General features: G+C 49.2%; 1 protein-coding gene across 1 annotated transcript in view; it reads right to left on the reverse strand.

Moving 5' to 3' along the window:
* Window positions 1-219: 219 nt before the first annotated feature.
* Window positions 220-26,982, reverse strand: part of INSC (INSC spindle orientation adaptor protein) — a 119,241-nt gene continuing 92,478 nt past the window's right edge. The window contains exons 8-13 of the mRNA XM_028116993.1: window positions 23,535-23,706; window positions 19,372-19,550; window positions 11,910-11,976; window positions 7,698-7,853; window positions 6,167-6,243; window positions 220-348 (exon numbers count right to left, since the gene is read on the reverse strand). Coding sequence (XP_027972794.1) covers window positions 220-348; window positions 6,167-6,243; window positions 7,698-7,853; window positions 11,910-11,976; window positions 19,372-19,550; window positions 23,535-23,706 — 780 coding nt within the window. The remainder of the gene's footprint in view (window positions 349-6,166; window positions 6,244-7,697; window positions 7,854-11,909; window positions 11,977-19,371; window positions 19,551-23,534; window positions 23,707-26,982) is intronic.

Here is a 26,982-nt window from a genome sequence, read left to right on the forward strand (position 1 = left end):
CTGAAAAGTCACAGAGGTCAGAGATAAAAACAAAAACGACTCCCAGGCCCATAGACTGCCTGATGATGTTGCTAGAATATTTAGCCCTCTGTCCATTTCATGTAAAAAATAAATTAAGTATAAATAAGGAGGTGAAGGAGCTGGTGCGTGCTCAGGTGTGTTCACAGGTATGTACTCAGAGAGGGCATGAGAATGGAGTCCTTTCCTCTCACACACTCGCTACACAAAACTCTCCTCCATGTTGCTGCAGAGTAAGAAAGAGTCCACAAGCCGGGGCTGGACCAGCTGCTGGAAGTCGGAGTCCTGCAGACCTTCAGGGCAGACCCCGGCCAGTCTACGTAGCGCAGCCTGGGGAGAAACAGAAGAGATGACACAGGTCAGACCAGGCTCTGCAGAGGGACATGTATCCCCCTCCACTGCCCTGGGAAGTGCATTTCAGGAAGTGGCTCATTTAGCAGTCAATTTGAGTCAATCATCACCTCATTCACCTGACACCTTAGTGAAGTGGTCCTTCTGGTCACCTGGTCACTATGGTAACCTAATCACGTGGCCATCTGGTGTCATTTGTACCTTGGTCATTATGGTGGATGTCATCTGAAAGCCTTCATGATCTTAATAATGGTCCTGCCATTTTGGTTTTTCAATCAGCTTAGGAAACTGGTTGTTCTAAAAATCTGTCATTTTAAAAAATCTGATCAGCTCACTGAAATTTTAAGTTCAAGATTTGTTCATGCTTGAGACCATAACTGCGAGAAGCATCAATGAAATGATATGCTTGTTTCCAGGTCCCTAGAGTAACCTGAGAATAGCAAGGGCTATTTATTGATCCATAAATTCAGCAAGGTTCTGACAAAGCATTATGGGATGGGAAAGAGGGAAAAGAAAGAGAAAGGGAGATCATAAAGCTGAAGGAGATGGAGGTTCTGAGCTGGAAAGAGAGGTGCGGGCAGATGATACCACTGGCCAGGTCCCCCTGCACTGGGCATCTCACTCTTCCCTGAGGGCTCTCTCCTGTCTTATGTCCCCATGCCCTTGCTCAGCTCTTCTCCATGGCACAAAGTCCCTCCCCCACACTTTCCGAGTCAGCAGCTGCATTTGTCCTGTGAGGCCTGGCCCACCGTCATCTCCTCTGGGAAGCCTTCCCTGATTCCTTGGAGCAGAGACAGTCCCTCCCTCCTCTGTGCACCCACGATCCCTGGGCTGACCTCAACCTTCTCACTTCAACTGTGAATGGTTTGGAGGTGTTTGTCTCCAACACTAGATTCTGAGCTCCTCAAAGATAGAGGCTCTGTTTTATTTTTCTCTCTATCTATAACAGGTAGAACAGGGGTTGGCATAGGGCTTAATAAATGTCTGTTAGAAAAAAAAAAAGAGAACAAATGAAAGGCTTTAAACTGGAGTTCCATTGCTACAGCAACCTGAAACTGTGAAGGTGGGCTGTGCGCCTACCTAGAGCTCTTTACTCGTCAGCTGAGGCAGTGCATACTAAGTGCTCAATGAATGCTAATTCTTTCCCTTTTCTTGTACCTGTACACAGCAGGGAACAAGGCGAGAGCTGAAGAGTGCACCCCTGACCTGAGAAACAAGAGAAGGGAGTGTCTGGAATAGCAGAAGAAGCCAAAAAACAAAAAACAAACAAAAAAAGGAATACCAACACTTACTGAGTATCGACACATAGTATTTCATTTAATCTTTACAGGATACTACAAGGTAAGTATCATGATCTTCAGTTTGGAAGGCTCAGTGAGGGAAAGGGGCCTTCCTGAGATCACACAGCAGTCCTACTCCAGGGCCCTCATACCCATACACACAGGAAGGCTGGGACAAGCCCAGGACAAGGGCTTATATTGAGTACAAGGCAGGCAGAGGGCCCATTGCCTATATCTATCGCTGAGAAATCACCAAGTTGGTGGAAAGAGAGGAAGGTGTAAGTTGCTTGTTGGATGAACAGGTGCTGCCATGTCCAAGGTGGATCCAGGAGAAGGGACTTATGTCTCTATGCACATGAGCAGGGTCTGAGACACTTGTCTCAGGAGACTATCCCTTACTAGTGTGTCCTGCCTCTCCTGGGGTATGATTTCCCCTAAGAGCTACAGACGTTGAACTCCATAGCACTTTCTGATTCCTTTTGGCTCCAACTGGGAGAAATAACTCTATTACCCTTGACTTGTGACAGAAAAAATGGAATCTGAGACCTTCAGCAGAGGAGGCTCTGAGGCCACTGACGTATTTTAGATCATCAGGGGTAAAAATAAAGCAAGAGGGAGGGAGGGACAAAGAAAGGTAAAGAAATGGGGAGAAAACAGACTCATGAGGAGAGAGGATGAGGTAGAAGAAGAAAAGAGAGAGACAGAGAAAAAGAGACAACAGAAAAATGGAACACGAAGGAAAAGTCACAACAGAGAGGCAGAGATGAACTGGTGAAAGAAAAGAGGGAGCTGGAGAGAGAGAAAAATGGTGACAAGGAAAAAAGAGAGAGGGCCCTGGGGGTGGGGGGCTAACAGGATGGAGGTAGGAGCAGGTGAGGAGCGAAAGGGACGATGGGGAGGGAGTGGGGCGCAGGGAGAGGGCTGAGGGGATAAAGGGAGAGAAGGGGAAGGAAGAGAGAGAGAAACCTCCGCGAGGAGGCAAGCTCTAGAGGAGAAAAAGGGAAAAAATAAAATGAGAGAGAAAGGGGGGGAGAGAGGGAGATGGAGAGGGAGGAAGAAAGAGAGGGAGGGGAAGAGAGAGAAAAAAGGGGGGAGGGAAGGAGAGAGAGAGAAAGAGTGGGGGTAGGGGAGAGGGAGAGAGAGAGAGAAGCTCCAGCTGACTCCCTGCTGAGCGTGGAGCCTGGCGCAGGGCTCAGTCTCACAACCCTGAGATCAAGACCTGAGCTGATTTCGAGAGTTGAATGCTTAACTGACTGAGCCACCCAGGTGCTCCCTGGCCTGTAGTGTTTTTGTTTTTGTTTTTTTGTTTTGTTTTTTTTTAGGGAGAGCAAGAGATGAGGGGGGAGAAAGGGGGAGAGAGAGAGAGAGAGAAAGAAAGAGAGAGGAGAGGGGGAAAAAGAGAGAAGAGGGAGAGGGAAAGAGGGAATGAACTAGAAACAGACCTGAGAAAACACAAAGGCAAACAGACACCCTCATCTCTCCAGGGTCCCCAGAAAGCCTGCAGGACAGGAACCCAAACCAACCCAGAGCAGCCCCTTCCTCAGCATCCCGGAGCTCAAAGGACCCTTCCCCCTTCTGAAGCCTGTCTTTGGGCCCCTGCTTCCCTCGGAGGGTTAACAGCCAGTCATCCCAGGATCTCATTCCCAGACAGTCTGAAAACACCCAAGCATTAGACAAGCCCAGCAGCCCACTGACAGCCGCCTCATTAAGGAAAAATCAATTCTGTTTGTGAGAGGCAATCTGCACTGCCACTTTCCCAGATGTGGGAGACAATAACTGAAATGTCCTCCCTCCACCTGAAGAGAGCCTTAGAAGCTGGGGAGAAGGCTGTGCAGAAGGCAGGAGAGGTAGCCTCCAACTCCATCTGCCAGGTCAGCCACCCAGTGACCCCCATCACAGCAGCCAGGGGGCCACACTCAAATGTAGAACCCCTTCTGGGACCCAAATCAACAACACCAGCCAATTCTGGGGCCTAGGGGTGGGAAGACAAGTCTATCTGTCCCTTGGCCAGGCAAGAAAGAGTCACCAAACCCAAGGTCCCACGGAGATACCAAGAGCTGGAAAAGGGCCCCAGCCCTAAGAAGGTTCCCGACTAGAGGGGAAGAAACACAAAAACCCACCAGGAGCCGAGGTAGCAAGACCAGGGCCGTAAGACATGGGGGAGAAAACATGGCTGAAAACAAGAAGGTCTGGCCACAACGTCAAGGCTGCTGAGGACAGGGGCCAAGGCAACGTCAGGGTGGCTCACAGCACTCTGGCCTGGCTGAGCTGGACGGGGCCTGGAGGCAGTGGGAGGCCTTCGGACCCCAGCAGTGTGCTCGAGCCAAACTGCCTAGGGCTAGAGACGGTAGGCCATGGATAAAGGGAACCATGTTAGGGCTTGTGATGGAAGTGTCGTGATTGTAAAATTAGGATTAGCCCAGCAGCTACATGGAGGGTGGATTAAGAAAGGAGGAGCTCTCTTCAGCATCCCATGATCCAACCTCCAGGAGAAATGTAATCCCCTTTCCACTGGGAAGACCTTCAAGTGATTAAAGATGGTGGCCAAGCCCTCCTGTGTGTTTTCCTTCAAACTAATAATGAAGATGGACAAGGAATTGTGACAAGCCCACATGCCTGCATGGAGTTTTATGGCTCCCCATTATTGCCTCAGGGCCTCGTAGTGCCAGGCACTTGTGGGCCCCCCAAGTTGTGGAGAAAACGGCAGTTGGGGCCAATGATTGTGTTTGCCCCAATTACACTAAGCCAGACAGAATTAAGAAGGTCTGTGAACTTGGAGGGAAAAGTGATATTGCCACGCTTATTAACCTCCAACTGAAACTTAGCCTCTCCTTCAGTTGTGGGTGCAGCCATAGACCGTGAAGTCTCAGCAATTCCTGCAACTCGTGCACCAGTAAAAGTCACAGAGCAACTCTTGTTGGAGGTACCTTCAGATATCATTTATGCTCACTGCTAGTCAAGGTTATAATACTCATTAGACCCACTGCTATCTCTTATTTAATGTGTTCATTAGAAGTACATATATTAATATATCACATATAAATACTCTAATAGTTATTTTAATAGAGTTAGTTTCCTTCTTAATTCTATACATTTTGGTTTATGCATTTAAAACATTATTCTTAGAAGGGATCCAGAAGCTCTACCAGAATACCAAAGGCACAAAACAGTTAAGGTTGTCCTGCATGTACCAGAATCAAAGCCGCATGAGAGCAGAGATATTTGTCTCCCCCCACCCCCAACAGCTGTATCCCCATAGTTTAGAAGTGTGCATGGCACATAGAATCACTCAGTAAATATTTATTGAATAAGATTTACAAGCACTTAGTGACCTACTCAATGTCACGCAGCTCATTAATGGCAAAACCAAAACAGGTGTGTCTCACTGCAATGCCCTCCTGTCTCTATGACCATACGATGCCTATCAGGAGCTCTCCCAAATGAGATGAGCTTAGTCTAAAAAACGATGGGGTGCAGAGGGGGCTTTACTATGAAACAGCTTTAAGGCCCTCCAGATCCATCACTTACCCATCTTGGGACCAACCAAGAATCTGGCACTCCCTTCTGAAAGTCAAATGACCTGTTTATACATTGGCTTCCCTGTTTCTTCATGCTTCCAGCTGGAGGCCACTCTGTTTTGGGATTCAGGACAGCCCCCGCAGGGAGGAAATGTAGAGACAAAGCATGCATTACCATCTGGTGCAGGTGATTCTTTCATGGTGGCCCCAAGCAGCAAGGAGAAGTTGGGTGGGGACCTTGTGAGATGCACTTGTTTGGTTCAGGTTGAACAACCTGGCAAATAACACTTTCTGTCCTGTTCTACTGCCTAGAGTCCTATTCCGCAAAGGAGGGGGGGAGCTACAAAGCTGGGAGAGTGCCAATAAAGGGGCTCTGTCCAAGAGGATGGAGGCTTTTCTCCCAATGTCCCCTTTAGAACAGACAGGAGATCTCCATACCCTAGCTCCCATTGCTGCACGCACCATGGCGTCACTACCAGCTCCTAGCATTCTGCCCGCCAGCCACCCTGCTCTTGATTGGCTGTTGAGACTCCTCAGAACCTCAAAGATTAATGGTTCCTAAAAGTATGCATGGGGGGAGGGTTCCCCAGCCCCCCATCTTTCACATATATGACCTTATATCATTTTCTTCACAGTTTTTTTTAAGATTTTTTATTGGGGGGGGTGCAAGAGCTGGGGGGAGGGGCAGAGGGAGAGGAAGATATGCAGACTCCCTGCTGAGCAGGGAGCCTGATGCGGGCTCGTTCCCAAGACCCCAAGATCACAACCTGAGCTGAAACCAAGAGTCAGCTGTCCAACTGATGGAGCCGCCCAGGCACGCCTTTTCTTCACAGTTTTATGAATGAAATGAAATACCTTATCACCATTTTAAAGAGAAAAGCTGAGTGCAGGGAAGTCTCACGGCTTACTCAGGCCAACCAAGGCATCACCAGCTCTCCTGGCCCCTGGCCTGCAGTCCCAAAGCCTGGGGAGGAAGCTGGGGGACTATGGAGAACTCACCAGGCAGGCCACGAGCACAGCATCACTGCTGTTCCTCTCGGAGGGCGACCTGCAGAGCTCGATGAGGCGGGACATACCTGCGTGAGACACACACAAACGTCATGCCCAGGATGGGGACAGACCCGGCCAGGCCTGACCCAGAGGTGCTCCCCTTCCCTCACACAGCCTTCTGCAGAGGGAGGTGACTCCAGGGCCCCACCAGCTCACCAACTGGCCGCAGAACGGGGGCTAACCCCACCTGGAGGAGCTTGTGGTGGAGACCTCCTGCTCCCTTGGGTATGAACGGACCCTGGTCAGGGCCAGCACTGAGCTTGGGAAAACTGCAACAGAACGTACTGGGGACCTCGGAGAGAGAACTTCCTGTGTGGGTACTTATGATTTTGCCAGAACTATATCCAGTGTTTACATCATTATCAGCGGGACTGCCCGATACCATTTCCCCCCCAATTGCCTATCTCAGTCAGAAAATATATTGCAGCTAAGAGGACAGAAAACTTCAGATTGAGGTTAATGTTTCCTCAGCCTTTACAGAGGAAAGGTAAATAAAAGGACTGTGCTTTTCAATGTAAATGGACTTTTTACAAACTCAAAAAAGACAAAAACAAAACAAAAAGCCAACTCGTAAGATATTAATAAAAAGTTGTACAGACACATTCTGTACGTTTACCTTCCAGAAAGCCTTTCTGGAGCCGGAAGCCTGGGCCACCTCATGCCATTTGCCGGGTACCTGCATGTCCTCATGCCTGGAGCACCCTTTCTCAACCACCATGCGGCAATAACGCCTCAAACCATGGCTGAAGGCTCACCTCCTAAGACATTCCTGGACCCACGCAGATAAATGTGAGCTACCTCCCCTGGGTGCCAAACGTGGCCCGGACAGACTTTGAACGTTGCTCTGTGGCATTCAAGTGCCCGTTTTTCTTTCCATATCTGCCACCCCCATGAAGCTGTAAGCTCCGGTGGTCGGGACAATGTTCCCACCTGTGCGTCAGGCCCAGCGGTCTGAACAGAGTCGAGCAGGGAGGGGGTGCTCTGAACACCTTTGTTGGGTAAATGTGGCGAACTGAATGCATGAGTGATTTGATGAGTGAATTAAGCAATGAATGAAAAGTGAGTAAGAGAAGTAATGAATAAGTTAATGAATGAACGAAAGGATGAATTCATGAGTGATTCAACAAATGAGCGGGTAAGGAAACAAAGCGAGGAGGTGAGTAACTGAGCGAGTGAGTGAAGGACAAAATGAAATGAGCTAATGAAGGAATGGGGTCCCTAGTGGGAAGTCTGCAGGGGAGTCACTTTTCCATCTGGCTTTAGCCTCTCTGGGCCCTTCTCCTTTCTAGCTTCGGCCCCAGCTTACAAGCTAGATGAGGGGCTGCACGCTGGGCCCCCATCCCAGCATTTTCTGGCACCCGGAGAGTGCGGCTCACCTCAGCCAGCCTTGGTTCTGAGTCATCTGTGACCACCATGAAACCGGGGGTGCTCCCCTCTCCACGCCCACCTCCCCCATCCTGCCGCAGCCAGCACCACTTACAGCTCAGCCGCACGGCCTCCCGAGCCACTTCTGGGTCTCGGCTGAGACGGGCCAGAGTCACCGCGGCCTTCTGCTGGACTCGCTCGCAAGCTGCCACCTCGGCAGGGGTTCCAGACCTTGGCTTCTCAGACAGCATACCCATGATAAGCTGGACCCCTGGGCAGGAGACAAGAAAACGGCTGGCACCTGCCCCAACAGGGAGACTTGCCCCCGGGGCCAGCTGGATGGATGGCTGCAAAATCTCCAGGGGGTCTCAACCACAGGAAGGAGGCTGGATGAGGCCAACTCTTCTACTCCTTGTGCCCTGGGATTATCTCTGACTCCATGTACTAAGTCACTGTACTTGGAAGGGACATCGGGAGGACATCCCTTTTGATTTTTTAAATGCTAATTCTGAGCTTTTATTGTATGCATGACACTGTACTGAATGAACAATAAATGCATGATCCCCTAAACCTCCCAATAGTCTCGTGAACTAGACACTAGTATAATTCACTGTGAGGCCCAGAGAGAAGTGAAGTCTCTTCTCCAGGGTCACACCGTTAGTAGGTGGGGAGCTGGTATCAGAACTCAGGTAATCTGGTTATCCATCACTCCTTCACTTCTGATCCAGCTACATCAGAAATCAGTCCAGAGGAGACAAGTCCCCTGTGGGTGGTGACCCAAACCTAGGCTGAATAAGCAACAGATCAAATATTTTAGAGGGAATTCAAGCACAGGAGGAGGGTAGATAGTTGGATTGAGGGATGTAGGCCTGAATTGGGTCAGCTGAAGAGTCTTACCGCCCTCCCCTGAAACCAGATCTGTCTTCTGATTGTCCTACAAGCCCACATCCACATTCACTCCCACCTCAGTGCCTCTGCCACCTCATTTTTCTGCATGGATGTCCTTTTCCCTCTCACACTCCGTCTAAATAATTCCCATCCTGCAGGTTGTAGTAAAAGTCTATTTCCTAGGGGAGGTGTTTCCTACCTGCCCCAGCCCACACCCCCTTCCCTGCACCCAGTCGCACCTACCAGCTTAGAACTTAAACTAGATGTGGCCCACAAATGTATTTGACTTTGCTTTGTTGCCCCACACAGTGTCTAAAATTTTTTTTTAATTTTGCTATTATGAAAATTGGAAGATTTCCATCAAAATCCAGCTTCCAAAAAAATTACCTCCTGACTTCACATTGGGCCCACATTTCTTCATGACAACAATTTGTTGAAGCTTATTATAAGCTTGCTATTTTAAAAGAGATTGGCCCACTCCCTGATGAGCCTACATCATCCATTTATATTACCCCGTCTGGATACAGGCATCTAAGTTTGTAACCTCTGACTTAGACTGTGGACCCAGAAGAGTCTTTAGAGATCTAGCACCCCGCCCCCCTCCATTTCACAGAAAAGCACCTGAGGTCTGGAGAGAGAAAATGATTTCCCAAGTTCACGCAGGAGTCAGTTCCAGTCCAGGACCTCAGCCACATGCCTCTCTGAATCTTGCTTGAACCAAATGTGATTTCTAACTTTCCTAGATCCCGCTGATGCACAGGGGCTATAAGTCACTTAGTTATGGCCCTGAGACTATTCAGTCTTGGGGAGAGGCCATTTCTCTTTCTGATGAGCTTTGTAAGTACCCATTCCTCCCTCCTACAGACTCACGGGACATAGTCCCTATTATTTCTGCTCCCACACACACTAACCTTAGGGCAAGGTGCTTCTCTTCCCAACCCTCTCCTGGACCACTGAATGTTTCACAGTCCTCAGGCTCCCTATGCCCACAATGTCTCTAAGACAAAGTCACGACCATGAATGTCCTGAGGTATGTATGTTATGGCTTGTGGGCACATGAACAGGGGACACCAAAACGACAACTATGGGAAGTGCCGCAAGCTCAGGAAATTTTGCTAACTCCTGGTTAAGTTTTCCCATAAAGAAGCCATTTTCCCATCCCCCACTCTGCACCTGGAATCTGACAAAGAACCAAACAGTTTCTCATATACTAGTAGGTAAACTCCAGGGGGTAAGCATCTGTGTCCATTTCCTGCATGGAAATACCTGAAGTATCTAGAATAGTCCTTCACTCAAATATTTGTTGAATAAATACCAAATGAATGAAGATGAATGCATTCATGTGAAAAGTCTTACAAATGGATAAAATCCAAGTTTCCTTTAAATATATACGTTGTAAGTTTTATCTAGAAAAAGATAAGACACTATGAAATTGAGGCTGCCTAGTAAAATCTGGAGTGTGTTTCCTGAGTCCTGGCCAGAAACCTGAAGGTTGGGAGTTATATCTTCAGACACCAGCCCCCAACGCCCTGTTCCCTCCCCAACACTCTCTCCAGCTCAGCCCAGCCCCTGCAAGAGAAGGCACAAGGAGGATACTGATGTTAGTGGATTGACAGGTAAGAGCTTGGGCTGCCCTGGCCTGCCTCCCCATATAGGGGTGACAGCAGCACAGTCTCTGACTTCCTGGTCTGACCCCCACCACCAACGCTCACACACAATTCAGGCAGGACAGAGACAACATCACCAGTCTTCAGGGCAAGCCACATCAGAGTCTCAAGCATTCCCAGTAATAGGACTGCCTTTCAGAGCCCAGTCCTCACAACAGCACTTGTCCTGTTCTGCCCAGGAACCCACTGAGCTCCAGCAGGTGCTGCTTGCCTCACCACCATGGCCTATCCCTCCATTTCTGCCCCATCGAATGCCCTTCAGCTGAGCCCCGTGAGACAGCCACTGTTTCCTGAAAGAGCAGGTGCACTCGGCACAGCACCCATTCTGTTCCAGATACTCTTCTAACAAGCTTTATACTCATCCTCACATCACCCAGTGAGGTAGGTACATTCCCATTTTGCAGACGGAAAAGCAGAAGTCATACAGCTAGTAAATTACAGGGCCAGGATTCAAGCCCAGTCTGTTTCCACTTTTCTCGGTTGCAACTCCCCTCTGCTGCACGGTTTTATTGTCAGTTTTGCACTATCTCACATTATCACTTTCACCCAGTTGGGCTCTCCTTCTAGGGCAAAGTCAAGGATTTCTTTACCTCTGTGTGTGTTCGTTCAGCACAATGCCAGGCATGGAGTAGGTCTCTAACTGCTGACTGAAGGAGCCCGACAATAGCCCTTTGTAAACCACCAAACCCTCCACAGAGGCCAGATGTTCCGATCCCAAATCCCTAGGCCTCTGGAGACACACTGCCGCTGACCACTTGAACTTAAGGCTCTGAGTGCAGAAGGAACAGGCTGCGAATGACACCCCTCAGTCTCTCAGCCTCAGCCGGCTCAGTAAAGGTTTTCATTATTAGCTCAATCACATAAAATTAACACAAAATGATGTCTTTCAATTAGTAATAGGGCAATGGGGGATGGGGAATGTGTGTGTTTGCTAAAACAGCGGGGCGACCTGGGAGAAGGGGGTTTAAGGAGAGCAGAAGCAACTGGCCCTGGCTCTCAGCTCACTCGTCCTCATTAGCGTCTCAGGTTTCCAACCGGCTGCTAATCGCTCCCTTATTTCCCTTACTCTGCGGTCCCCGCTGCAGGGCAACAGACCTGTCCTGACCTCCGGCAGAGGCAGAGACAGAGCTCCCAGGCCAGCGAAACCCGGCCCACCTCACCTGGACCCTGCAGACACCCTCGGCGCAAGTGGGACCGGGGAGCCAGGGGGATGGCCTTGCTCTGGGGTGAGGGGTCCAGGGTTCAGGCTGGCCCGACCTGCTCCCCACCCTCCCCCTCCTCAGGTGCTTCCGCTTTCGGAGGGAGGCCGAATCCAATACGATAGGAACGACTGAAAGTCCAAACGCATCCTCTGGCAGGAAGAGATTTTTGCTTTTTTGGATCGTAATGAAATATGTGTCTACTCTTCACCACCCTAGTTAAAACAGCACCTGCTAACCCCTCACCTTGGGTCGACTTCACCCGACCCCCTGCCCTGCTTTATTTTCTGCATGCCACTGGCATCATCCGACATGCTGTGTCTTCTTGTTCAGTGCCTGTCTCCCACGAGACTTGAAGTCCATTGAAAGCAAACAAGCATTTACACACTGGCCCAGCTGTACACATATGCATACACACACACACACACACACACACACATATGCTCACGTAATTGTGGAGACACACATGCCCACATTTCCATACCAACACACAGGCCTTCACACAACACAAAGGCACACAGTCCTGTATAGCCATATAATCCATAGAACGTGCACACTGCTGAAAAGACATACCATTCTCCTGAATGATGTCAGAGGCACACTGCTCGAGGACAGACAGGTTTGCCAAGATGGTCACAATCTAGAAAAGAGAATTGAGAATCTGAGAAGGCGGGCACACCTGAGCCAGGCGGTGTTCTCTGCAGATAGCGGAGCCAGGAGCTACAAAGCTTTCCTTTAGCCTGTGGTTCTTTCCCATCCGCATGGCCCGTCCCCTCATGGTATAGTCTTCCATCCTCATGGGCTCCTGCCTCCCACATGTATTTCCCCAGTGACTGGTTCCCACTCATCAGCATGTGGCCCTGGGGTGGCCCCCGGGGACCCTAGGACTCCACTGGAGAGAACAGTGTGGCCTGAGTGAAAACAGGGGCCCCATCGCCTTTCAACAGGGTACGTCTAGCCCCAGACCCTGAAATGTAGACAGAACTGGGAGACTCCTGGCTAACCCCTCCCTTGGCTTGGGTTTCGCTCATCCTATCTTCTTGCCCTGATAGTGAACCCTACCTACTTTCAACCTGAAATTAATGAATATCAAGGTCAAGTTAGAGAATGTGAGTACGATCAAAGGGCAGCATTACACTGCAAGTGTCGTGTGTTGTATGGAATCTGGTGAGAAAGTTCTTGCTCGGCTGACTTTACAAGTCTGCAGTCAACAGTCCTTGCCTGTTGCTCATCCCTGAAGGGCTGTCTGAGGTAAAGACATGCTGACACCAGGTGGACAGCGAGCCTGGTTACAACCGCATGGGCTGGGTAGCCAATAGCCCACCCCACCCCAACCCCTTGGCATAATCAAAGTTGCAGAGAGAACTCACTGCCCAAAACTGGATTAAGGAATAGGCCATCAAGGGACCGCTTACAGACCCCAAACTGTAAGGTGCCAAAACACCACTGGAAAATGTTGGAAACTTGGCGCCTATTAACTCAGATACCACCCCAGACACTGCTCCTGACATAAATGGCAAAACGAAACCCACCCACTGCCACAGAAGCAGACAGCACTCTCGAGTGGTAATTAAAATAAATGATAAAACAAAGTGGAAAACACTTCTCACTGGTGCAGCCCTATCTCTCTCAAAAGGGTTCTTCAACTCTTGTGGCACATTATAACTGGAGGCCGTGTCCCCACCTCTGAGGCAGCAGCTGACAGTCTACTGAGGACAGTTCAGGCAGCTTAAATTCTGGAACTAAATAATGCATAGTAATGTGATGTTTACCAAGAAAGAGTATTATCTAGATTTTAATTGGTTCAATATTGACATATTATTCTGCATGCATAAATGCATATAATAAATCTCTTCTTTTACACAGAAAGGAAAATTTTGCCATGTTCATAGAATATCTACCCCCGTCCCCACTAAACACATGTTGAAATGGGATATGCGTTCTTAGGCTGCCATGTGTCAGCCCTGATGGGTCAGCCCTGGTCAGGGGCCTGGCTAAGCATGCCAGAGATGGGCTGCCAGGGGAGGGACGAGAGAATACCCTGAAAGCTTTATCCCACAGGCAATTCTGACCCCTGGATGTGCTATGGAGGGAGTGAAGAAGGGTTCATCTTTAGAAGCTCTTTTTCCTCCCCTTCTAAGGCTGTGAGTGTATATGGGCTGAGGGGAAGGAGTTAGAGGGAAAATATGGGTCAAAGACACAGTCAGAGAAACGGAAGTTTCCCCAAGAGGCTTGAAGTGCACAGTCCTATGAGGAAGGAAACGAGAGGCTAAGCCTGGGTCAGACTCTAGTTCATTCAGCCTTCTCTGGGCCGTTAGCAGTAGCAGGGAGCTACTGCTAACCTCTCTCCCGACCACCCAGAGCCACCACCGCCAACTGTCCCCAGCCAACCATTCCAGATAAAGATGCTTCCTGGACATGCAGATCCAAATGGGAAGGGAGGAAGCAAGGAAGCAAGGGCAAAATAAAAAAGGAGAAGGAAACCTTTGTCTGCAGCACCAGGTTCATTACATGGCAATTATTAGCTGTGTCACGGGCCCACGTAGGTCTTTGTGTCAGCCTAATTTAGATCCTGTTAATGAAAATTACTTCCTCTTTGCAAAGCCTGTACCCCATGTGGTTTTCTGAGGTTCAGATGAAGTATTCAATTAAGCACAATTTGAATAAATGCCAGTTATGCCCTGCTTTGAGTCCCCCTTCTGAAACATGCTTGCATTCGCACCGTGAGGTAGCAGGGAAGGGGGATCAATACTTCTCCTTGAAGTCAACTGCAGGGATGGGATTTTAGGGACAACTGGTTTACCTTGTTGGAGACATGGTAACAATGCTGTCAGGGAACAGAGTGCAAGAGCCAGGCAGACAGTTTTCCCCCCGGCCCCGGCTGATTCAACCCTGTCTGATGATTTTCAATTAAGTCCTATTCCTCCTGAGTGAAAGGGTACTATTCCCCCCGCAGTTATTCAGTGAATACAGAGGATATCGGCCTCGAGAGAGCCTCCAGGTGAGAGGCAGTGCAGCGTAGCAGCTAAGCACGGGGATCAGCCTCGTTCCAAATCCGGGCTGTGTCATTTCTTTTCCATAGGATCTTGGCCATGTTATTTAGCCTTTCCTTGGTTGATGAAGGTGTATTAGTTTTCTGTTGCTGCTATAACAAATTACCACAGGCTCAGTGGCTTAAAACGACACAATTTTACCTTACAGTTCTGAAGGTCAGAAGCCCTCCATGGGTCTTGAGGAGCTAAAACCCAGGTGTCAGCAGCACTGCATTCCTTCTGGAGGCTCTAGGGCAGAAGCCACGTCCTTGCCCTTCCTGGTTTCTAGAGGCTGCTCGCATTACTTGGCTCTCGGCACATCACTTGACCTCTGCTTCCTCACTCGGAGCCCACTTTCTGATGCCGACCCTCCTGCCTCATTCTGTAAGAACCCTTGTGGTAACATTAGACCCACATCGATAATCCAGGGTAATAGTCCTTTATCAAGATCCTTAATTTAATCATACCCACAAAATCCCTTTGACCACATAAGGTAGGACACAGGTTTGGGGGATTAGGATGTGGACCTCTTTGAGGGGGAGGTCATTATTTGGTCTACAACAGGAAATAAATGTATAAGATGATTCATAAGACATTTATGAGCATTCAGTGAGCTAATGTTTCATCAAGTACCCAGAACATTTGTTAAATAAAATAAGTATAACTTCCTTCTAAGAAACAGAGCCTGAAAGTATCCAGAGCTTCAAAGATTATGTCAAGGAGTCCCAACAAATGCAATGCCCATTGTTGCCAAATGTGCTGTTAATGGGAAATCATTCCTGAAGGGAGGCGAGATCCCAGAGCAGAAGGAGCCCTTCTCAGCAGAGAACCCAAAAAAACTCTGTGCTCATTACCTCTGGTGGCATTTTGAAATCACTTTTCCTTGGGCCTCCCAAAGACTGACTGCCTTAGAAAAATTAAGGTAACAAATTGGTCAGAATAGCAAGGGACCTCCCATGTCACTGATTCAAGAAGAAATGCCCCATGTGGTCAGAAGGAAGTTGGCGAAGTCTTTTGATGTCAGCACACACACAGAGAAAAAGGTTTACTCCATGCTGGCCCACGGCAGGTGCCCCTGGAACGCTTGTCTGCAACTGATCCCAAGGCATTAACCAGGTTTGTCTCACATCCTCTGCAACATCTGCCTGTGATCCCACTCTGACTCTATCTCTGTCCCTTTCATTTTCTATATTGTAAACTAACATTTCCTATATTGTGAACTAGGAAGACAATACCGTATAAAAAAATCAAGTGAGGATTATCCCGAATAGAAGCAGGTGCACTCATATGATAGAATTTACAACACAGAAAATCTAAGATGCGTTTAATGAAAAGTTATGATTGCTTTTATGCTCTGCAGTAATTAGGACAAAAAGGCCAACATTTCATATGACTGTAATTAGAATTACTCTTTAATTGCTAGATGGAATATTTAGATTTCTACCATCACTGGGTTAACTCTCTAAAAGCTAGAGCAACGATGTCAACAGCAGCCAGCAAAATCTCTTTCGGCCTCTAGGGGGCGCCCAGTGCTCCTCTCTGTCCTGCCGTCTTCCCTCCTTACCATTTTTTCTATCAAAAAAACAGTCAAGACAAGGACACTGGTCTGAAGAATGAAGGGCTCTGAGAGAGGAAGGATGTGGTCTCTTTGAACACGCTTTCTTCCCCAAGCCCAGGGAGGCAAGGTGGTGCAGGGGAAGGTGCAGCCTCTGCTTCTTTCTACTGAGCCTCTCACTCCATCTGCTAGGCGTGGTCAGGGGCCTGGGAGCTGGGAGCAGAGCAGGCATGGAGACCAGGAGAGCGCCTGCCAAGGCCTGAGACAAGCACACTGCTCACACTCTCAGGAACTTGATCTGCTGGGCCCAGCCTGCCCTCCACAGTTGCCAGAGAGGCAAGACAGGAGGGCTGGGATTTGGACTCAGGAGAGAGAGTCAAAGGCCATACCACTGCCTTGGATGTAGGTCCCAGGCTGTTGGTGAACTAGGCCAGAGGACTGTCCCTGGGATTGCATCGAGGTTGGGGTGCGCGCCTCACAGGATCAGAGAACGGGTAAATGCCAGACCATGTGCTCTGTGCTTAGTTTTCCCTTGGCTCTGTAAGAGGGGTTTCTGGGGCAGATCAGGACTGGGTGTTGCAATCCTGGTTTACAGTCTTTATCAACAACCCCCCGCCCCCTGACCCACACACACAACTTGCATATACCCATACACAGACTGGAACAACACACACATTGCCTCACACCACACGACACTCACCACCCCCACATCACCTCCAGGTCTGGCCCCACCCTCCTTCCCCAAAGCTGACATTCCTGTCCCAGTCCCATCCCAGTCCCTGGTTCTATCACAGACCCCAGCCCCATTCACCACTGAGTATCTGCTTTGCTTCAACTACTTTATGAGCATTCTGCCATCTAATCATCATAATGACACGAGGAGGGAGGAAAGAGATTACCCCCATTACCCCAATGAGGAAACCTGTGGCTCAAAGAAGTTAAGGGATTTGTCTAAGGTCACACAGCTAGGAAATGGCAGAGCCAGGATTTGAAGTCGGCTCTGTCTAAACCCAAAGCCTGTGCTGTTGCTACTACGTCATGTGTGTCACATAGGTATACAGAAGGGTTTTATGGAGTACAGAGGGCTTTTGCAACGTGAGTCAAAATTATAATCCCTACTAACTGGCATTTCTGATAATGGACTCCTGATGATGGTATTCATAGTTTTTCAGAAATGCCACAAAATCTGAACATTCTAAAATGCCAACCATGCAATATGTGTTTTCATGGGAAGCGTATACCTGTACCCTCCACCTCTATAAAAGCAATTATTTCTGAAAGGTCATAAAAAGTCATGCTCAGTGAAAGCCTCTGTGGTGGCCTAGAAAAGATAACTGGGTCCCTGTCACCCTAGGTTGTCACTGCCTTAAGGCAGAGCAGAGATGAGGCAGCCCCTTTCCCACCACCTCAGGTCATGGCTGTGGCTGGACTCCCTGGGCAGCATGCCCCCTAGAACACACTTCCTGGGAATGAAAACTCAGGCCACACAGATGTCTGGTGAGGCAGGGGGTTCTGGATGCACAACCACATCCAGCTCCCCCCAGATTAGCGGGGGGGGGGGGCGGAAGAGCACGGACCCAAGGTAGCCCTCATCCCTGTCTACATCCCAATGGTGGGTACAAGGTAGGCACCACAATCAAGGCTTTTGTCAGACAAATGAAGGGAATTCAGCTTGCTGGGGTGACAGGGCTTCTCACTGCGATGTCCATGCGGAGGTGGACAAAATAGAGATCCAAGACCCAGCGGCTCCGCACAGCCCTGGCGTCACTGGCAGATGCATTACCGGAAGCCTCGCGGCATTTAATTTCCTAAGTGTTTGAGGGGGCGGTGAGCACTTCAGAGCCTAATTCATCTTCGTTGTCTTCATTACAGAGAGCTCTCTGATCACTTTAATCCTCCCCCTGCCACAGCAAAGAGCCATTTGTTTCTTTAATGGGTGCGCTTTCACCAGCTAAGTGGTTGCTCTGAGTCATGGCAGTAGGTGGGCAGAAGGTGAAGCTGTCCTGAGGCTGGGGGGCGGGTGGAAGTGCCAGGCCCAGACTTGTGGGGAAGGGGTGAGGGAGAAGCAGGGGAGAGGGAGAGAGAGGGAGGGAGGGGGGTGATGGGGTGGGGATCGGGGGAGAGAGAGTGGCAGGAAAACTCTGGACTCCAGATTCAGAAGGAACTGCCACCTGCAGAGTTTGACCACATTCTCTCCTGGTCCTGAGCCCCCTACTTCCGAGGAGGGGGCTGGTCACTCCTCAGGATACAAAAGGTGTCTCTGCCCATAGAGCTACAGGATGTCTGAGCTGGAAGAGACCATGCCCATTTTACAGCTAAGAAAATTCCAGTCTGGAGGTTTCCCCATTTGGGGCTGTGTGCCACACATTTGTATTCATTCGTTTATTTCATTCTCATTTCAACTTAGTGAAGTATGTTGTCTTCAACCCCATGTGCAGATGAGAAAAGTGAGGCTCAGAGTGAATTGCCTCCAAGGTACATGATTAGAAAAGCAGAGAAGCTTCTTTTTTTTCCCCCTCCTCAGAGGAATAAACTGCATGAAATAACGAGAAAGGAATAAATACCATTAGAAAAGTCAACACTGCATTGTGAGGTGTGGCCTCCAGGAAAAGGAGGCGATGCCAGAGAGCTGGAGCCATCAGGGAAGGCTTACCAGAAGTTTCTGGGGTAGGGGTCGAACAGGAAGAGCTGTGGCAGTTTCGACTAGGTGTTGGGGCTGGGAGAAACAGGCTGGAGCTAAGAGGCAGACAGGGAAGGCGGAGTTGGGTTGGAGGCTGGGGGGGGGGATCATTAGCTCAGGCACCTGGTGGAATTTACAGAGGCCTCACACCCACCTGACCCACCACCCACACCCCTTGGTAGGGAAATGGGAGGCTGAGTGTGGCAGAGGTGGGACAGGACAGAATTCTATAACCTCAGAGCTCAAGGCTCTGGAAATCCCCCTCATTCAATGTTTTCAAACACATTTAGCAGTAAACCCTTTTTCCCCCAAACAAAACTTTATGTGGAACTCAAATATACAAAATCATTGAGACCGAGAGAGGGATTGAGGCCCTGAATCAAGGCTCCGCTCCAACCTCTGCTTTTATGGAGGCAGAGAAGGGAAGAAACTCTCTGCAGGGGACAATGTCAGACCAGGACACAGAATTCTAGAGGAGATCCAAGGCCCTTCCCATGGTGTCTCTGCTCCTGGGAGGTGCTGGTGTAAATGGACATAGAGGAAGGCCCTATAGTGGTTGGGATGGAAAAGTGAGGTAGAGAGTGGGCTCATGAAGACACTCAAAGGGCAACGAGGCATGTTGAGAACATTCTTGACCTAGAGTGTGACTAACAGGTCTGACTGTGTGCTGCCTGGCCATGTAGTCTCCCCCAGAACCTTCACCTTGGCCTCCTGACCTCTGTCTTCACAGCGGCAGGCTCTGTGCCTGCTCCCCTCTGGGCTGCTCACCTGATCCCGGGTATAAGGCGTATCCACTCTCTGCTTGTCGCTGCAAGCTTCCAGGAGGACACGGATGGCATTCAGCTGCAGAAGCAACTCGCAGGCCATCGTGTCAAAGAAGGTGATGTTGGCAAGGGCCGCAGAAGCCAGCAGGAAGACTTCCCCAGACGAGGCCTCTTGGCACAGTTCTGGATGGTGAAGAGGAAGACATCAGCCTCCTTGCCTCTGCTCCCGTATCCGTTATCTCATTCGGGTCCCACAAGAGCTCCGGGAGAAAGTCTGGGCAAGTGTTATAATGCCCGTTTTAGAGGTGAGGAAAGCAGTTGCCAGAGAGGGAAATTTATCTGTCTACCTAAGTGGCAGAGCTGGGATTTGAATCCTAGTGTATGACTTCTATTTACTCCTGTGTCCATTTACTCCTCAACTAAGAGAGCATTGCACGTCCAGCACTGCTAGTGTCTTGGGATGGCCTGGCGAACAATACAGGTCAGGGCTTTGCCCCTGGTAAGTTTACGTCCTACTCATAGGCAAGAGAAAATGAGCTTTTAAAAAACTGAATAAAATTATTGCAAAGTCTAATGTGAGGGAGAAAATGAACAAGTGCTAAGAGAATAACTAAAGGCCCAGTGGGGTGCTTAAGGAAGGTCTCCCTAGGAATGCAACAGCTGAGACTTTAAGGAGAAAATGGGACAATCGTGGGAATACTTGAGGAAGAACACGTTTTAGGCCAAAGGAACAGCGGCACATACAAAAGCCCTGAGGCAGGAAAGAGCTCCCAGTCCGTCTGTGTCTCCAGCAATGTACATTGGACTGCTCCTGAATTTGCCTTAAGAAAGAGGCTGAAGTTAAAACATAAGGACTCAGCCTTTCCGGCTGCCAAAAGCAGAGCTTCAGGATTTCTTCTGGTCCCAAGAAAAGGGTCATATGGCTGCAGAAAATTCCTACACCAAGCCCTGGGATGTCAGGCTCTTCCTTTCTGCTCCTAGTGGCCATGACCCAGATCTAACCAGAGTCCCCCACCTGACCACCTGCAAGTGATGAATCTGATGGGTCTTTACAGAGGAATGTCCCCCAATCCCTGTAATCCTCCACCATTTAACACATTTCCCCATGTGTTCCCACTTGACCCTGAATGACCTCCTGCCTCAGGAGGAGGTGTGCTGACCACCCATTCTAGTGGACCGAACTTCTGACCCTCAGCTCCAACTTGAGCACCATTCACGGTGCTACCTGGGTCCAGGTGCTCTCCTACTGATCACACCTCTATGAAAACACAGGGAGAGAAACCACACTTCAGGAAAATGCTCCCGGGAAGAGTTGAGCTATGTGCAATCCTGATCCCTAATCTTGGCCTCCAGACAAAGACTCTATACTTCCAGTTTCTAACATGGAAGCTGGCACCTCTTGGCCCTTTGAGTGAATTCAGTTACTGGCCCGACCTAAACAGGGACAGAAAATAATATTAGTTGGGCCACCTGCTGTGCACTTTGCTCTACACCATTAAATTCTGAGCACCCTTAACGTAGAAAAGGGTCGCCTCCACTTGCAGGTGCAGAAGCCAAGGCTCAGAGACGCTAATAGCTGCAGCAACACTCTCATTTATTGAGTGTTTACTCTGTGCAAGGCACTGCTGTATATCTTTGACCTCCCGAAGCAATTCCATCCTCACCACAATCCAACTTTCTATCACAATTTTATAGCTATAGAACTGAGGATTCAAATATGAAGCAATTTTCCCCAAATTGAGGCATTGAGGATTATGGGTCCTTGTTACCGTCTAGACTCAAATGCAGGTCTGCCCGATCTCGGTCCCCATTCTTTCTGTGTCCCGGGCTGCCTCTTGTCACGAGGTCTCTTTGACTTTGTCCCAGTGGTTCTCCTGCAGATTTCGCTTTCAGTCCTACCAGGGAGGCAATGTCTGTCCCTGGGCAGCGCTATGCCCCTCAGCCCAGGTGGGACCAACTAAGCAACTCGGCACTTTAATCTAATCCCCCAGGGCGGGGCAGCAGATTCGCCCAGGAATTAAGAATTCTATGATTGCTCTTTTCCAATGACTGCCCCCTCCTCCAATTTTGGCGAACCCCTGCGGACAAGCCCACCTCTTCCAGGCCACCTCCCTCTACCCAAAGTTTGGAGTGAGACCACAGGAGTTACTGGCCCACTTTGCCGTAAAGATTTCTTCTAGAACCAAACACCCACACTAATCCTCATGCAGTCACGGTTGCCGCCAACGCAGCAATTATTAACACAACCACCTAAGTGCCTTTTAATTTGGGTGCACATTTATTGAAACTACAGTCTGAGTCACCTGGGATGCGTTAGGAAGATTAAATTGAGGATTCCAGTGACTCATTTATAAATGTTTCCAGGGAATAGCAAGAAATTGGAGGGCTATTTCCCACCAAAGAACAGAGCCCTGGCATCCTGCCCAGAAAATACATCCCATCTGCTGACTCTCAGAGCAGACTCTACAATGCATCTTCATCAGGGGGAAATAAATAAAGAAGCTCCTCTTCTTCGGGGAGGAATCCAGCCCGGGCAAAGAAGTAGGGATGGAGATATGGCAATAGGGAAAGCTTGTTTAGACTATATAGACTTGGGTATGTTTATTCAGTTTTGCTATCATTTATACATTGGGAGATTTTCAATAAAATTCAGGATTTTTGTCTTATCTTTAAAAACTGGCCTTTCCTACAAGGCAGCGATCAACGGGAGTTTAACCGTGACCACCACCCTCCCTTCGTCAATGCACATGCTTTTCAATTTCATGCAGGATTCAAATTTTTTTATTTTCTTCTTCCATCTGACCCTCTTCAACAATTTATGTTTCCTGCCTGGCTCTGGCAGAGGACTGAGTATGAGACTCCTGGCATAAGTGAATCCTCACACTGTTATGTTGCCTCAAGAAGGTTCCTCAACTTCTCTAGGCCTAGGTTTCTTCTCCTATTGAGTGAGCATTTCTGGAGTTCCCTCCAGCCAAGACTTTCAAGAGTTGGCTTCTGGGTTTTCTCAACTTTGAAGAAAGGTGAACGTTGGCAAATTGAGGTATCCCAGCCTGACCTGGGGGTGTCGCTGCCCCAGTGCCTAGAGTCAGCCATAAAGTCAGTTTAACTGATGACTCTTCTGTTCAAAGCTATTGCAGATCTGAAAATTCTAGAGCTAGAAGGACTCGAGAGAAATGGCTCCAACTTCATGTTTTCTATATTAGGAAAACTGTGAAGGGCCTGCACAGGATTGCTGGTCAACAGCTCTTTGTTGCATGGATGAATGAAAAGACAAAAATCCACACCTGAATATTCTGATTCCTAATCTAGTTTCTGTGCTGTCCCTACATTCACGCTACTCCAAATCTGCCCAGCCCTGGTTTGATGATTCCAAGAGCGAATGCTAAATTTTCTGATGAGATTAATTTTCATTCAGTTTCAGTCAGACATGGGTATGGAGACGGTGGCAGAGATAGGGATAGAAGTAGAAACACACACCCTTGCCGGCACTTAGAAAAGAAAGGATGTGGTTTACAAAACAAATTTCCTGAGGATTTTATCCAGACAAGTCCCAGCTTCTGCAGTTTTGCAAAGGGAAGCTGGAGAAAGACAGTATTCTGGACCTCAGACTATGATTCTCCAGCCAGGAGTACATAAGTCTGAATAGGGGAATCCAGAAGAGTCGAAGCTTTCAAGGCCCCACGATGTGGGACCAGTGGTGGGCTTGCAGGTGGCAGGCTGGCGTGTACCAGTGCCTTCTGAGAAGCTGTTTGCCCCGTCATTGCTGCCACATTCATTGGCTACAGTAGTCTGAGACTTCAGGAACAAAGCCCATCAGTCTCTCTGGTCAAGGATCTGAACCTCAAAATTCAAGGTCCTCTACATCTCCATGGGGCTTGCCCTGGTCTTTATTCTGAAAGGTCCATTAATTCCAGTGTGACCTTTAACTCAGAGCTTCTCAGAGGGCTGCATGCATTTTAATAGGAGATTTGACAACAAAGCTCTTTAAAGCCTCTGATACATGAACAGTGGGATTTCAGTTAGTGTGACATCAGTGCAAGCTACATGGGGTGTAGTGAGTGTGGGTGTGTGGTGGAGGGGGGCAGGAAGGCCTCCTTGGCCCTTGCTGAAGACAACTGTGACAAGTCCCACTCACGCAGCAGTCCCCTCCTGCCCAGGGTGACTCACTGATGAGAGCTGTCACGATTTCTTCCATGCTCTCCAGAAAGCTGCCGAGGTGCTGAGTAAAGGGCAGGTGTGGGGAGGTGACCTGGGCGACCACAGCCGCAGCTTCAGCCCTCGTGGCCTCTGAGTGGCTGTCATCGGTCAGGATGTCGGCCAAGCACAGAACACCGTCCACCTGCAGGGGGAGAGAGGGCATGGCCCTGCACATTTCTGCTCACGACAGGAAGGAGACAGACACAAGCCCCCCCACCGGGTCCAGCCCTGGATTCCCAGAACAGCCCAGGACTCTGTGTGGAGCCAGAGACAACCTGGTGGCAAAGGCCCCCAGAAGGACCCCAAGTCTGGCATCTGAAGGCCAATCCTTTCGCTCCAGCAGAGATCAGTGACCTCCCACGGGCTTCTTAGATAGCAGGCACCAAGCCAAGTGCCAGGGGCTAGCCCCTAACCATCCACCAGAGCAAAATACAGTAAAAAAGAACAGTCACTTAGGACTCCCACATCCCGGAGCTCCACCCCTGCCCCCTCTTACTGGTACCGTATGACTTGGCTGTAGTCACTTAGCCTCTCCGAGACTCTGTATCCTCATTCACCAACAGGGTGTTAGGGGTTAAGGTGATGAAGCAGGTGATGCGAATCCAGGCAAGATGCTTGACAAGTGTTGGCTCCCCCCTCCCTTCCTTGGGTTATCTCTAGGCTGAGCTGATCGTCCTTCCCTCCCCACCCCATCCTCCACCACCCTCCCCGCTAGAAAGAGGGCTGCTTCCCTAGAGGCTTGCTCCCGCTGCCCAACAGAGAGGAATGAACCTGGGTGTGGTGGGATGGGAATGGCAGATAAAGGCTTCAGCTTCCCAGTTCTGCCCCGATCAGACTTACTTACTCATGGCACAATAATAGCTTCTGCTTGTCAACTGCTCATCCCTCCAAGTGCAGTACACATACCATTTACTCCTTGTCATAAGGCTCTGAGGCCCGTATGATTAGTATCCCCATTTTACAGATGAAGAAACTGAGACACAAAAAGGTTCACTGACTTGCCCCAGATCACAAACTTTAAAATGGGTGAGTTTGGAATTTGAACACAAATTGTCTAGCTTCAAAGCCCATGGTTTCTATCAGGACATTATACTGCCTCCTGAGAAGTCACAACTGAACTCAGACCTCCACCTCCATCGAGGGTCAGTAGATGAGGTTTTCTGGAGAAAGGCAGAGGAGGGGTAGTGGGTAGTAACTTCTCAGTTAGCTCAGCAGGGCGTCCGCTGCCCCTTAGATGCCCCAGGACACCAGCCTGCCTGAGGACCCTGTCATCAAGCACCAGGAGTGGGGGGCAGGGATGAGGCCAAGGAAGAAGCAGGGAGAGAGGAAATGAGGAAATGCCCGTGCTGATGTTCCCCACACCTGCCGCAGGCCCGGGGCTCCTGTCCCAACACCCTTACTTCCTGCCACTCAGCTCAAGCAGCTCTCCAGAGGTCAGTGTTTCTCTTGACTAATTACCACCGCTGACTTCTGGGCCTCCCTTAAATGGCTCTTGGGAGCTGTAAGGTCCATTAGCTGTAAAAGCCTTTGGCAATCTCAGACTCAAAAAGAGGCGAATGTGGGAACAGGAGCTGGGGGAGGTGTCCACAATAAAACTTACCTGGATGTGCCTAATAAGAAAGAACAAAGAGCAGCCAGGTGGCCACTGGCAGGCCTGGATTCATGCCAGATGTTTGACTAATAGGCCTTCAGAGAGGGGCCTCACTTGGGACCAGGTAAGGAAAAGGGCTGCTCTGGGTCTGGAAACAGGAAGCAGCCCTATTGTCAGCCTGCCAACATAAGAAAGCTCTTAGACCTGTCGGGTCTTTATCCCTTTCCCCTTCCAGCACTATCCAAGGCTACAGCTAAGGGTCTCAATTATCTGGTCTCCTCAGGCTGATCTTGGATGCAAATGGAACTGCATTCCCAAACCCAGTCGAGAATGCTGGTCAAACCTAAACCAGGCCCAAACCTAGTCCCTGACACATGCTTGGAGATGGGCCACTCTGAACGCACTGGAGAGGCCAGGGATTAATGTTCTCTGAGGGCTTGGGCCACCAAGCCTGCTTCCCAACCCAAAATGCTCCTCTGCAAACCCACCGAGTGCGATTTCCCCAAGCACGTACTATGTGCCAAGCAGAGGTAAGCCGGGTAAGCAGTGAGGCAGGAGACTCATCCATAAATAACCATTTTACAGTGTGATTTCCAATGAAGACACTCTCTGGGGAGGCCTTTGGAAGCCTCCCTGACTTAATGCCCACACCCCATCTTGGGGAGGTGGCCCTCGAAGCTCGGGCCCAAATACATCTGCTAACATCATTGCGTTTATCACACTGTTTCTCCAAGTGGGGTCTGAGGACTAGCTGCACCAAATTCACTGGGGATTTCTCCAAAGCACATTCCTGGGCCCCACCCAGACTTACTCAGACTCTGGGGAGGCCTGGACTTTGCCTTTCAACAAGGTCCGCAGATGACTTTAGGCATCAGCAATCTGGAGCAGCACCACTGTGATGTGATTCTGTCTCCTTTGTCTGTCTGTCCCTCCTGCCCCCCTGGACACTCTGCAAGCCTGGGTACGACAGCTCGTTCACTCGTGGCTACTCCAGGCCTTCACACATAGTAGTAGGCTTTAGGCAAATGGGGGATAAATGCAAGCGAGTAAGAGTTGCCCAAAGACTTGAAGACACACTTTAGATGAGTAAAGGGAGAGGATGGAGGAGATATTGTGAGCAAAGGCCACTACAGGAAAGAGCAGCTCCAGAGAAACAGGCAGCTTGGGAACCTAGGTTCCACACATTTCTGACCCCAAGAGAGTGACTCTGACTGAGCCTGATTCCTCTTCTGCCCTTAGATTTCCCAGAGAAGAGTGTATGTGGTGTCCTGTCTTTGCAACTGCCCACTGTCCTGCTTTCCTTCTAACTTGTTTTCTGTGCTTCAGATCTCTTTTGGTAACTTGTTAATTATGAAATATATCATCCCTTCAAAAGAAATGTGTATGTATTGCAAATGTATGAGATATAAAAAATAACAAAATGAACACCTATCTGTGTATATGTATATGCCTAATATCCAGAAATTCTAATATTAGGAATAAAATAACATCAGAATGCCCCCTATATGCAGTTCTTGATCTCATACTTCTGATTTCCCTGTTGGATGGGCCACTACCCTGAATTTTGTGCTTATTATTCCCTGTTTTCTTTAGAGATTTATTACATGTGTATAGTTTTACAAGGTTTTGAACTTGACATAAATGGTATCATACTGTGTATAGCAATTTGCTTTTTCCCCAGTCAGCATTATGTTTGGGAAACTCCTTCCTGTTGGTCCCTGTGGCTAAGGTCCATTTATTTTCACTGCTGGATGGTATTTCATTGTATAAACTGATTGTAATTCATTTATGTATTCTCCTATCAATGGTCATTTGAGTCATTTCCCA

The sequence above is a fragment of the Eumetopias jubatus genome, unplaced genomic scaffold, assembly GCF_037043125.1.
Source record: "Eumetopias jubatus isolate StellerSeaLion01/CBP00866 unplaced genomic scaffold, mEumJub1_p1.0 scaffold_13, whole genome shotgun sequence".
Lineage (NCBI taxonomy): Eukaryota > Metazoa > Chordata > Mammalia > Carnivora > Otariidae > Eumetopias > Eumetopias jubatus.